This window comes from Stegostoma tigrinum, chromosome 43 (assembly GCF_030684315.1).
Source record: "Stegostoma tigrinum isolate sSteTig4 chromosome 43, sSteTig4.hap1, whole genome shotgun sequence".
Taxonomy (NCBI): Eukaryota; Metazoa; Chordata; class Chondrichthyes; order Orectolobiformes; family Stegostomatidae; genus Stegostoma; species Stegostoma tigrinum.
This window is the reverse complement of record NC_081396.1, coordinates 5,414,712-5,429,117: the sequence shown is the minus strand read 5'-3', so window position 1 is coordinate 5,429,117 and position 14,406 is coordinate 5,414,712. Positions and strand designations below refer to the sequence as shown.

The window sequence follows — 14,406 nt, the reverse complement described above, 5'->3', positions numbered from 1 at the left end:
TGTAGTAATACTTCACAGATGGTATGATGCAGTAGAAAGAGAGTTATCATTAAGCGACATCATACGCGATAATGCCGTAGATCGAAAATATCCACACGCCTGCAATGGAAATACGATTGCTCTGGCATGGTACTAACCGAGAATGTGACTTATGTTTTGTGAGCAATGACAGCTATAATTGAGTATTTAAAGAGGTCTGGCTGCGTGCAGCAACAACTAACAAACTGCATAGTGTAATATGAATGCAAACACTTTGAATTGTAGAGTTAACCATTTGTTTAATCAGAACATAGACAAGTGTTGTACAGGACAGCCAAATGTTTTATTCTTGGATGGACATGCCAAATAATTATAAAACTTGAATACAACAGTGCAGAATTTAAAAACACATGGTCGAGGTAATGCTGAATCATAGATAACACAGAAGGGTGCTGGATGAACACAGCCAGCCAGGCAGTATCAGAGAAGCAGGAGAGCTGAGGTTTCAGTTGGAGACCCTTCTTCGGAACAAATGCTGCTCAAAAACTTCTTCAAGTTTCTTTTTAACTCCATTCTGAGACATGAGACATTTGGTCTGGATAAAATAAGTCAACTAAAATACGAGACATGTTTCTTTTTTTCCCCAGAGTCATAAACATCGCAGGCTTTTCATGCACTTCGTAAGCCCTTTGAAGCAATCTATTGGAACAAGCGGCACCAAGTTGAGCATTTTTTTTATTGCTAAGACATTTGGACATGTTGCTGTTCAAAACCAGATTAATCAAAGTTTCTATGAAATGATTGTAGTCAGTTATTTTTGTGAAATAAATTTGGCCTTGCTAGTGTGACCTACTGTACCTCAGAAGTTCCCCTTTTCCCTTTATGCTATTGTTATACCTCTGTGTCTAACTTTTTGCACAACTCCAATCCATTCAAGCTATCCTTTCATTTCAACTTTAATCGAAGCCTTGCCAGAGGGTTTATTATTCAGTGCATGTATCTGCAGAAGAAGCGTTTACGCACAATCGAGTTATATAGTTTGTACCTGCAATATTTAAACCTGGCTGCAATCACTGTTCATCATTTTCTCAATTCTTGCTTCATTCCGTGTTATTACAAGTGACGACTTTGGACTTTAGAAACCTGGAATAAATAAGTACTGAAATACAACTTGTCTTAAATTCAAGGCATTGAAGAGAACAGGAGAGTTTAAATAAGGTTGAAAGTTAATTATTTTATCAGTTGCATTTAGATGCCTGGTTGTTATTGCTAATTTTTTTAGTGGACCATACCTGACCCAGGTTAACATATTTTAAGGCGGTAGCCCAGAACATTTTTTTGAAAATTTTAAGCATAAACTGTCTGTTCCAGGTGGAATGCGATTGATTAAACTACCCGACATTAAGCAAAAAAAAATGCTATAACATTGTCGTTAAAATATAACCAACGAAAGGAAATTAGAACAACTTAACTTCACTGGAAAACTTAACAGAATAATGCTGTGTTTGTTTCGCTCACTGTGCTGGTTCATTAATTTGCAAATATTTAATTACTCTTCTGGGTAAAATCATCAGTGCAGCCTCTGATGAAGTGTTGTTGTATTTTCCTTCTTGCTATTTAATCTCTGGGTCTGTTGATTACATCATTTCCAGACTTTCATTGCAGTGGTATGCATATACAGTCTAATTCTAAGCGTTTATTGATTGTCTTCATGGTGGAGAAACAGGCCTCTAAATATTCCTGTGCTTGTCTCTGTTTGGTTTTCCCTCGGATTCTGAAATTATCCCAATCCAACTGGTTGTCATCCTTGTTTTTATGCATGGAGGCAAGAGAATTGACAGAGTCTCGTTGTTGATAATTGGTGTTCATGTATTTTGGTGGCAAGTTTTCTTCCTGCCTGCGCAATGTAATGCTTGCTGCAGTTCTAGCATGGGATCTTCTAGAGAATGTTCGTTCTGTCCATAGTAGGTAAGGGGTCTTCGGTCCTTGTTAGCCGTTGAAGCATGGTGGATATAGGTTTGTGTGCCACTCTGATGCCTAGTGGCCGTAGGAATCGTGTGGTCGGCACAAAGATGACCTTGATGTATAGTAACACGACAAGAATGTCAGGGCATAGTCTATCTTCCTGTTATAAAATAAATTAACTTTGGATACTGTAAATCAAGAATAAAAACAAAGTTGCTGGAAAAGCTCAGCAGGTCTGGCAGTATCTGTGAAGGAGAAAACGTTTCGGGTCTGGTGACCATTCCTCAGAACCCTCAGTTCTCAGTTTCTCAATTCTGAGGAACGGTCACTGGAATCGAAAAAGTTAACTCTGTTTTCTCCTTCACAGATGCTTCCAGAACTGCTGAGCTTTTCCAGCAACTTTGTTTTTGTTCTATCTTCCTGGTGTTGTTTTTGAGACAGGCAGTGTCGGACCCAACTGTTTGGGTATCAGTTGTCGTTAAATGCTTGGTAGAGGAATTCTCCTTCATCTTGGCGTAGATCTGGGTTACTGCAGTGTGTTGCAGCTTGTTTGAATAGTGCTTTCATGCAACTCTGTTTGTGGTGTTGAGGTGTTTATTGTTGAAATTTAGGACTTGATCAGTATGTGTGGCCTTTCTATATACCTTGATCAGAAATTCCCCGCTGGCCCTGCGTTCTCAGGAATGGGAGCTGTTTGTTCTTTTCTTATTCTCTGGTGAATTTGATGCTGGTGAAAATGTTGTTTGTAAGTAGATGTGTTTCTTCTAGCTTAGTTTATTTGATGCTGATGGAACTGTCGTTCACATATTGGAGCCATAGTTGGGGTTGTACCCATGGAAGGGCCATGCTTTCAAATCTTTGCTTCTCTGCTTCTGCTATTAGTCTAGAAATGGGTGACCGCTCAGGTGTCCCGTTTATTTGCTCGTAGACCTGGCCAATTCCAACTCCAATTGACCCCAGAGTTTAAATAGCAAGCAGGAAAATACCACAAAGCTTCGTCGGAGGCTGCACTAATAATATTACCCAGAAAGGTAATGAAACAAATACCAGGTAATGAACCAACTTGGCAAAAGAATTAAACACAGCATCCACAAACCAAGCCACAAATCTACGCAATAATATTAACAGAATAACTACCTAACTGCTCTAATATAGTAACATCCCATAAAGAGACTTCTTGGTAAAAAGGCAATTTCAGGCACATGTTTTTACAGACAGTTATCCAATCAAACAACAATAGAAAATTCAGGAAGAGTATCAGCCAAGGCCGGTTCAGTGAAGCTTCCAACTGTTTTGAGACCCCAAAAGCTTCTGCTTTCAGCTGAACTAGAAGCTAGGTCTTTTTTTTCTAGGAAGCAGGAATCTAAAATTTGCATGTTTGCATTGGTTTTGTTATGAGTAGTAGGTGACCCTTCAAAGCAAAGTATAGCAGTCCCTATCAGATTGAGAAGAAGCTGAGTCAGGTCAATTATCTGGGAAAGATGCCAGATAGAAAGAAGCTTTATCGATCTGTCGTGTGAATATGTTGAAAGTCTATTAAGGCAAGGACAGGCAAATGGAGAAGCAGCTAATAGTTACTGTCCCTCCCAGTGAGGAATGAGAATCTGAGTCATTTGATTTTGATACGAACCAAAGTAAGTTAAATAATGAAAACGTCCTGAGAGAGTGGGATAGGATAATGAGATATCTGTCTCAGAAACAGTCAACTGAATTGAAAAGCCGGTTGCAGCAATGAGTCCAAAGGTGGGAATAGGATGGGAAAGAATAATACTATGACGCATGACGATGAAATATGGAATGCAGTTTCGATATAACAACATTCCTACAAGCTCAATCCCCTTAAACCCTTACAGAGTTACGGAAAGAAGTGGAAGCGATGCTGCAAGAAGACGTCATTGAGCCGAGTCATAGTGAGTGGAGCTCGTTGATCACGTTGGTTCCAAAGCCTGATGTCACTCAATAGTTCTGTGTTGATTATCAGAAAGTTGAAGACATAACTAAATCGGACTCATACTCAATTGGAAGGTTGGAAGACTTGTGGAAAATGTTGGACAAGCCACTTCTATGACAAAGTTGGACTTGCTCCGTGGTTGCTGGCAAGTACTTTTCTTACACTGGGCTGTATCAGCTTAAACAATGCCCTTTGGTAAGCAGAACGCACCAGTCACATTTCAAAGACTTATGAAGAGAGTTGTGGCAGAATTGCCTGATTGTGCTGTCTATGTAGATGACGTTGTGATCTTTAGCCATTCATGGAAAGAGCACACAGTGCACTTGGAAACGCTTTTTAAAGATGACAGGAGGTAAAACTGAGCAAAAACTGAATTTGCAAAGGCACAAGTGATGTTCTTGGGACAGAACATCGAGCATGGATGGATGGCCCGAGGAACACAAATGCGAAGGTCATCGAGGAATTTCCCAGCCCATACTCGGAGAAAGAGGTGCTTTGATTTTTGGAACTGACCGGATTCCACTGGAAGTTTGTACTGAACTTTATTAGCATGGTGGCAGGGCTGATGGATTTGCTAAAGAAGAACTCAAAATTTCGGACAATGCCGGGAGGCATTTGAGAATTTAAAAGCTGTATTAACCACCGCTCCAAATTTCTCTAAAACCTTTAAAGTCGCAATTGCTGCTAGTGATATAAGCGTTGGAGCTGTGCTCATGCAGGAGTATGATGGCGAAATTGAAAGGCCAAATCGACACTTTTCAAAGAAACTCAATATTCATCAGAGCAAATGCTGTACCACTGAAATGGAATTATTGAGTTCGTTATTGGCTCTACAACATTTTAATGTTTATGCGACGAACAAAGCTTTGGAGACAAATATGTATACAGACCGTAACTCTCTCAGCTTTTTGGAAACATTTAAGGACAAAAATATGAGAGTATTTCATTAGAGGCTTATGCTACAGCCTTTTAACTTGATTGTACATGTTTTTGATTGTAAAACAGGTGTTGCAGCTGCGTTATCATGGTTTTAGTAAAATGTGTTCATGAATTATTATGGAAAGGTATAACATTAGAGTACTGAACTATGTTTTTAGTGTTAAAATGTAATAGTGTTAAAATTCAAAAATACATGATGCCACCTTTTCATTATGATAGTTTTTTTTTTCCTGATGAAGGAAGTGGTGCAGAGCTGGGTAGAATGATTGTCAATTGTGGCCCTTTAAGGGGTAAAATATTTTTCAATTTTAGAGTTATACAGAGAGGAGTTCTGGGAGTAAATGTGGAACAGTAACCAAACACGCTGGATTCAAAGTCAAGTGAATTTAAAAACTGACTATGTTGAGCGGTAATTCTCAGAAAGGAATCTCTAATCCGTTCAAAACAAGTTAGGCATGTGGTGAAGCTTAATTAGCACAGGGACTTGGCTACTCCCTCTCTGTAACAGTCGTGGCAGGCAGGTTGCAGAGTTAATGGGAACTGCAGATGCTGGAGAATTCCAAGATAATAAAATGTGAGGCTGGATGAACGCAGCAGGCCAAGCAGCATCTCAGGAGCACAAAACCTGACGTTTCGGGCCTAGACCCTTCATCAGAGAGGGGGATGGGGAGAGGGAACTGGAATAAATAGGGAGAGAGGGGGAGGCGGACCGAAGATGGAGAGTGAAGAAGATAGGTGGAGCAGTTTCAAGGCCGAAGAGATTACAAGAGAGTTGCAATAGGAGAGAGATTCCCTGAGGTTGGTCCGGAGGGAGGAGGGTAACTTCTTCAGGTTAGGCATCCCTGGAAGAGGCTTCGCAGTGAGGTTAAAGTAGCGAATTCGGTTCTCAAGCGTTCAATACGACATTCAGAATTCGTATTCGGCATGAGCAACTGTAAGTCGTTTGTCCTTTGGGCTTTTCTCCCTCACAAGAATGTCCTGTAGTTCTCGTGTGTATGTGCAAACCTCAACAACCAGCAGCTGTGACCTAAAAACCCTGTGGCAGTTACTCTTCGAAGTTTTCACTCACAGTCATTACTGTGAGACTCATTTCACAGTAATAGACAGCGGTGTCAGAAAGCAGAAACGCCAAAATGGTCAACTGGTACAAATTGTCTGACTGCTGGATTGTATCTGAAAACTGGACCTGAGCGAAATCCGCTGTCAATTCAGCACCACCGCTCTTGAACATTCAGAGTGCGAACTCAGGTTGTCTGCCTGGTGACTGGCAGGACCAGAAGAAGTAATCAGCATCATCAGTGTAAGTGCGGTTTAAAGAGACATCTTCTCCCTCTGTCTGTGTGAGCGAGGGTTCCTGCTGACCAACGGATACCCCTTTGCTCAGATCTGTCACACAAGTTAGAGAAAATGGCAATCAGCGATTAAATGTTTGAGTGAAGCAAACATAATTTGAAAATTCATAGTATTACCTAAAGAAAGGATAGAACTTAGAGAAGAAAATCTCACGCAGAACGTTAGGCATAGGTCATGCATCGAATAACCACAGACATTCTGCCTTTTTCCCCTCTACTTCGACCAAAAAATCTTTTCATTCCGTTCTCTCTCGTGTGTTCATCTGGTCTCCTTTTATATGCATCTTTGTTTCGCATTCTACATGTTCCTTTTGGTAATGGCAAACACATTCTATCTGATTTCTGGCTAAACAAATGTCTCCTAAAATCGTGTGGAGCTGGATGAACACAGCAGGCCAAGCTGCAGTGTTCATTCAGCTCCACCTTTTGTTATCTCGGATTCTCCAGCATCTGAAGTTCCCATTATCTCTCCTAAAATCGTCATTGGATAGTTTTGTGCCACTTAAATTTTCTATTAAAATTTACAATTCTGGCGTCCTACTGAAGTGGAATATTCCACTACAAGTCCAGAACCTACGATATGTTCAACTTTGTAAAGGCAACAGTCACGTTACCCATAGTATTCTCATTAGTAAAGAAAGGAACCCAAGACTTCACATTATTTTCTGTCAGTTATAATCTCTCAATTCCAGCAACATAACAAAAAATCATGTTTTTTTTCTCGTTGTGTTTTACATTCCTTCATTCGTCATGTGAGACAAAGGCCTGAAGTGCACACCAAAAACCAAGTATGTTTTAGTCCAACTCCCATACTTGTCTAACTTGCGTATACATTTTTTACAAATTTATTCTTCCAGTCATTAAACCCTCTTTTAAAGTCTAAACCCTTACCAACAGTGAAAGTCGCCGAGACCAGAAAGGGAAGAGACAGCTGCATTGCTGCTCCTCCAGACTGCAAGGGATTTTTCTGTGCTTCAGAATCATGCAGAACATTGGACAAAGAAAAGCTGAACATATTGTCTGTGTTTAATTTGCTGTCAGCTCCTGCAGATCATGCGATACGATGAGCTGGATCGGATAGTATGATGACATTAAAAACCACAAGTCTGTTTTTATGTTCGAAGCGAGAGATATTAATGTTGCACTCTGATGCGTAGAAAATAAATCAATAAACATAAATAGTTGTCATTACAGTAGAAGAGAGAAATTTTGATTGCTCATTGCATGTAGAAACGTTTTGATTTCTAAGTGACTGGGAATAAAGCTTGATGTCTAACTGAGCTGACAGACATTTTGGCCGTTATTGAATTGAAGTAACTGGTTTCAATGAAAGAATGCAGTTGATCAAATTAGTGTGAGAGGTTATGTTTCACTGTCACTGTTCAGTCTCAGTTTGCAGAGGAATGAATTCTGAGAAACCTCTAAGTGGCGCACATAGGGAAAGATATTCGCCTGTCACTCCCTGTTAGCAGTATCCAAACAGAGATGGGAAAGGTTACAAATGAACAAGAGAAACCAAATACTTGATATGCATGTGAAGGGATGCCTGATAACTTCACTGTGCTTTGCCAGCCAATTCCTCACCGTGGAATTAATTGAAACCTGGAATTTCACTGAGTTGTTCAGAGCTGATGAGAGCAGTCATGTGCAAACCATTGTCTGATTGCAATTAGTTTGTTAAGTACTGGTAATCAATGCATATCGCTCAAAAGTCCTTTAGTTGTTCATCTTGCCCCAATGATGTTGTTCTTGTACGAGGCTCCCTCTGGTCTCTGTCACTGCGTCTGTCACTCCGCAGTAATACACTGCATTGTCAGACAGTTGCAGATCACGGATGGTGAAATTCCCTTCACTTTTCACACTGTCAATATTCACAGAAAATCGAGGCCCCACACCCTGAGCTCTGGTAGCATCGCCATAGTTAAGGATTAAGATCAAGAATGTCAGGCTTTTGTCGTGATCCTGACGATATAGTTGCAAAGAATATGTGCTAGCAGTGGTCGAATAACTGCAAATAATGGTCACCACATCATCTTGAAATTTCATCACTGAAACCGGCTCCTGGGAGATCGAGTCTGCACCACTGACTCCTGCAGAAATATATGAATACAGAACACCAATATATTATCATTATGCTATGGTATGTAACATTATCTGGCAACTGACAGAAACTTCGAAACAGAGAGAAAGTGCATTTTAAAACAATGTCAGTAATGCCTGTATGTGGAAGAGTGTATACATTTTAAGATGAATTACCAGTTATGAAGGCTGCGACAGTGAAGAATGAATACAAAGTAACGGACATGTTTGTATTTAATTAATGGGGGCTTGCAAAAAGCAATCTAATCTTAACATTCTTAAACTTGCAAACTGTGTTAATGTTGAGTAACATCCGGAGCCTCTGCTTATTAGCTGGTGGTTGTCATTGTCAGCAAGTGCCTTCCACCTACACACAGCTCAAACTGATTCGACTCTTCCTGACATCAGATGGGCAGCAATGAATTGACCGGACAGGAATTAAAGCAATGTTGTTCCCTCAATTCCTTCTGTTTGGGAGGTGGACAGAGTGAGTGGATCAGCTCATATGCTGGTATCAATAGTGAAGGTTCCCATTAAAAGATGTGACTATCCATCTCCATACAGCTAATACAAAGCAGAGTGTAGATGAACAGTGTGATTATGGCAATTTAAATTCACTGATACTGCAAAGAGTTTATGGCCTCCTACTACATGAAGTTAGGAGTGATTGATAGGTTTCAAAGGAATGACGGTTTACGAGCAGAGATTTGAAATCGCAAACTATGAGAGCTGTGGTGTTCTTCCAGAACAAAATCACATATGCTTAATCAATTAATCGATCATCGGACTTGTTAAAAATGAAACGCAACATGTCTTTTCCGAATTTCAATTGTTGCTGCCGCCTCTGGAAGTATCTGCATCGATTGGGAAAACGAAGGCACTTTATAGGCGATTTCTACAAAGCAGAAGAAATCAGCTTTTGAGTCCAGCACTTGCCTGCAGAAAGTACTTAGCTAAAATGAAAGCCATGAATGCTGCAATTTCTTTATTTGCATCTTCCTTATTTTAACTGGCCGAAGAAAACACAAAGCTAACGTTTAGAGCTGAGTTAAATCTCTTTTCACAGACATTGCTGGAACTGCTGAGTTTCTCCAGCAATTTCTGCTTTTGTTTCAGAACTCCAACACGTGCAGTTCTTTGTTTTATATTATTTGAAAATTGGTTTAATTGGGATTGAGTCGGTGGTTGAATCAAAAGTCTGATTTTCAAGGGAATAAACTTTTATACATTTTCCCAGGGTAATCGATCAACTAATGTGTTTTTGCATTCTTAGTGAAACCAGCCCTGGAGACAGATTTTTCATTTATTCTCTTCAAGAAAAAAAACAGACTCTGCAATACCTGCTGAATTACTGGTGGAGGACCATCTCGGTAGTAACCTTCACTTCTGCCAGTTCTGAGGTTAATTCCAGCTCCAGGCGGATAGGATGAGCTTACCCTCCCGCTTTTCTGATGAAGGGTCGAGGCCCGAAACGTCAGCTTTTGTGCTCTTTAGAAGTTGCTTGGGCTCCTGTGTTCATCCAGCTCCACACTTTATTATACTGGAGGGGACGGTGGTTGAACTTTGACATTTCTGTCTGTTTTAAGTATTACAGTGCAGTGGATGCGCATGCACTTTGTCTGGACAGTCTGACCACATCAGATTCTTGCCATTTTCCTGTATGTGGACAGAATCTACAAAGTGAGTGTGGACCATACTTTATTTTGACAACAGATGACTTGATACCAATGAATTTATGATATCAATGAATGAGGCCGATTGTTCTGCGCATGGATAGACATGCTTTCTTTGCACTGGCTATACACTATTAATTAAAACCTGCTTCCAGATGACTAACTAGCACTAACTCATGGAATGCACTGGTCAGGGATCAGAATAATATTTTTCGACTTCGAAGAAGTGGAATAGATTAGAGCGCGATCTGGTGGGCCTTCAGGATAAATACTTGGAGATAGGTCTGAAGAAGGGGGCCAGACTCCGAATGTTGACTTTACTGCTGCTCTGATGCTGCCTGATATGTTCACCCAGCTTCTCACTGTGTTGATCTAGGATAAGTAGATGTTTTTACGTGTGAGAAGATGCAAGCAGGAAAAAGATTGAGACTCGATCTGCGTCGAGGACGTGGAATAGATTAGATCGCCATCTATGGTGGGTCATAAGTTTAAATGATTGGAGATAGGTCTGCCGAAGGTACCGGACTCCCAACATTGACTTTAATGGTCCTCTGATGCTGCCTGAACTGTTATGTCCCCATAGCTTCACACTGTGTTGACCTCGGATAATTATTTGTTTTTACGTGTGAGAAAATGCAGGCAAGAAAAGATTGAGACTTGGGGAGGAACATTCAGGGGAGTCAGCAAGCAAAGATTGATCAATTACAGGGAATATACAATGGGAAAGAAAGTGGTAAAAATTAGGGGAAGAACAGGTAGATTAGCCGTAACTGCTTGGATGGACTTACATGAGCATCCAGTGAAAGAATACATGCAGCGACATGGAGTGAAGATGCAAGGACTGCAAATTCTTGAAGCCAGAGTCAAAAGATATGAAGCTGGAAAAGCACAGAACTCCCCTCCAGCCCCACCACACCTGGCAGTTTTTTCCTGCAACTGCAGGAAGTGCTACACTTGTCCCTACACCTCCACATCAACCCCATCCCAAGCCCCAAGAAGAATTTCCACATTAAGCAGATGTTCACCTTCACATTCGCTAATGTGGTATACTGCATGAGCTGTTCCTGCTGTGGCCTCCTGCATATCGGGGGCCACTTTGCAGAACGCCTACACTCGGTTCACACTAAGCACCTCCCAGTCAAAAACCATTTCAACTCTCCCTCCCATTCCTCAGATGACATGCCCATCCTGAGCCTCCTGCAGTGCCACAACGATTCCACACGAAGATTGCAGGAACAGCAACTCATTTTCCGCTTGGGAACCCTGCAACCCGATGTTAGCACAGTGGACTTCACAAGCTTCAAAATCTCTCCTCCCTCTGCCGGATCCCAAAGCCATCCGAGCTCGTCTCTGTCTCCATAACCTGCCCATTCTCCCACCAATCCCATCCTCCCACCTCAAGCCGCAACCTCCTCCTCAAGTGGAGGAAGTTCACGGGAGGTTTACTAGATTGATTCCGAAAATAATTGGTTTATCTAATGCCGATATATGTCTTATAAAATTGAAAAGCAATGGGATACTCCCCACCTGTGTGAATGATTGCGTTTCCAAAAGCATTCAAGAAGATTGACACTATTCAGGACAACACATACCCCCTTGTTTGACACCAAAGCCACAAGCTTACATACCCCCACTGCCGATACTCAGGAGCAGCACTGTGTGCAATTAACCAAATGTACTTCAGAAATCTACCAAAGATCCTTCCACAGCACCTTCTAATCACATGAACAGTTCTATTATGAAGGTCAAAAGCAGCAGATGCATGTACTTGACGTTCTCCTCCGAGCCACGGGCCATCGTTGCTCCATCAGAGTCGCCCAATCAAAATCCTGGAATTACAGTCTTAAGGGCATTGCAGGTCTATCAACAGCAAAGGGACTGCAACAATTCAAGAAAACAACTGACTTCCATCTTCTGAAGAGCAGCTAGGGATCTGGAATGAGCTGGCTTTGATACAACTACATTCTTCCTCAAATAAGCGGGACTAAAATTATCGCAATATTCCAGATGTTGTCTCACCAATGCTTGACAACGGGAAATTGGATGTGTTGATCAATAGCAAATAGAATTCAATTCAGACTGGTGTGAAGGTTTGTACTTGGGAAGGACAAACAGTCAAAGGAATAATTGATATCCTGTGAAGGATTGAGGGTCAGCCAAACCGTGGTGTGCCAGCCCCTTAATGTAGAAGGACTGGTAAATGAAGAGGGTAAGGACATATTAAGGATACGTGACTTTATTATCCCTGGTATTTCGTTTAAAAGCAAGGGTGTCATTCAGGAAATGCACAAAACATTGTATAGGTCGCAGCAAAATTGCTGTGCTTATAGTGGAATTGCATTATAGGAGGGAAATAATTACATTGGAGGTGGCATAGGAGAGATGAAACAGGCTGTTGTCTAGGTTGGAGAGTTTCAGTTATGAAGAGAGATTGGATAGTGTGGGGCTGTTTTCTTTGGAGCAGCGATGTTTGAAGACGTCTCTGATTGAAATGACTAAAATTATAAAAGTTATCGATTATGTCGTCAGTGAGGAACTTTTCTCCTTGGAGAATCAATGGCGAGAGGCATATATTTTGGGTCAAGGGCAACAGACCTTAGAGGAAGACATGGAAAATGTTTTCACCGACAGACTAGTGGGCAAAGTAGATTTCATAGCCTCTAAGGGTAGACAAGGCGGAAAGACTAATAACATTTATGAAGTACACAGATGTGACTTGCGAAACAAAGGCATATTGGAAAGTGGGGATTAGAGTAGTTAGACTGTTATTTTGCCTCTCTTTGACGCAATAGGTCTGAGGTCCCTTTTGAGTGCTGTAGTAGCCTATTGCTTTAACTTTGACTGACTCTAAAAAATCTCTTTCCTCTCTACATATTTATGAAAACATTGTTCTGTAACTCGCGTTGCGATGTTCACACGACTCCCTTGCAAGGATCTTTGGTGAATGGTTTCATTGTGAGAGGCACGACATGAATGATTTATTTTATATCTTATCGTTGTTTCACAATTGTTTATTCGCAGGTTTATCATTTCCAAGGATAATACAAGTTTATTCCTGTCTGTAGCCTCCAAATCCAATTTTCTGACAGAAAATGCCGAAGAACCCTTTTTATTACATATTTCATCTCTTGAAGAATTGAAGCGCCTGTCAGTTCAGAGAGAAAAAAAAAACAGTGTCCACTCTGAGTAGAGATCATTGGATCATCAAGTCGACAACATTAATTCTGATAACCATGGTGGATAAACACAAAGGTGTCCCAATTAATGTAGAACCTCGGCAACGATGTTCATTGTTGAGTCTAAAGTTGATATCCATCACATTGAAATTGATTGTCTTTCTCGTTTGGTATGGCTTGGTCTGAATCCCATGATACACATTATAAAGACTTCCTTTTTGCTCAATATGTTAATTTCGTTATTAGCACATCCTCGCTATTTCATATTCATTTTAGTCTGGAACAAGAAACTTAGCCTACGCACCTTGTTAAGGGGGAAAAAATAGCGATTGACAACATCAGATATTGAAATTCTCTGCCTAGGTATTCATTTCCAAACAGCGGATTTATCCAAAGTTGAATGACTGCTGACTTTTAAAACAATTTTGAGGAGAATCGAAAGGTCAAGGAATAAAAAGGCCAAAGGGTTCCATGGGGTCTGTTGGGGCTCGTTCAGAAAACCAGAGAGCTATTTAGTTCTAACTGGCACTTGCATTCTACAAGGTGTTTCTTTGTTGAAAGAAGATTACATGTTCACACAGAAAAAAATGCTTATTACAGGATTTTGCGAGTAACATAGAATAAATGGATAGATGGATGAACGAATGGGTGTAAAATGAATTCAAGATGGGATGAATGGATAGATGGAAAGATGGGGAGAGAGTAGAAGGAAGTGGGATTGTGGTGTAGTTGTACAAATGTAACTGAACATTCAAGTTGATGTCCCGAGGTTCGCATATGTTATGGACCAGACGAGGCCCCCACAACATGTTTTCAGAAATGAGGCCACACCCTCAACTTTTCTTATTTTAAAGGCAAAGATAAAGTTTCTCAGATGCAATGCAACTGGTCAAACTATTTCACGTAAAGCAACACAACTTATTTAAATACAAACAAAGAAAAGGAAATTTGGAATGAATTAACTCGGTTGAAAAACTTTACAGTATAATAGATGAAATAAGAATCAATAATTAACTGATCCAACATAGTAACATCCCTTAAACACACCGCTTTGCAAAAAGGAAAATTCAGACACAGATTCTTACATGTCGTATTCCAATTCAGGTCGAAAAATAAAATCAAGATGAAATTCAGAGACTAAAATGAATATGAAATAGCGATTCAGTGATTCACTGAAACTTGCACCTCTGATAGATTCTGCTTAAAGCTGACCCTATAAACTAAAAATAAATACTGGAGAGCCTAGTCTGTGAGAGCTGGCCAAACTCAGACTGTTTTCATTTTTCCAATTT

The 14,406-nt window shown here is 40.5% G+C and overlaps 1 gene segment (V, D, J or C); it reads right to left on the bottom strand.

The window, feature by feature from the left end:
• Window positions 1–7,902: 7,902 nt before the first annotated feature.
• Window positions 7,903–8,491, bottom strand: LOC125448916 (T cell receptor alpha variable 38-1-like). The segment is given in 2 exon segments: window positions 7,903–8,276; window positions 8,443–8,491. Coding segments are annotated over 2 exon segments (423 nt in total).
• Between the last annotated feature and the right edge of the window lie 5,915 nt (window positions 8,492–14,406).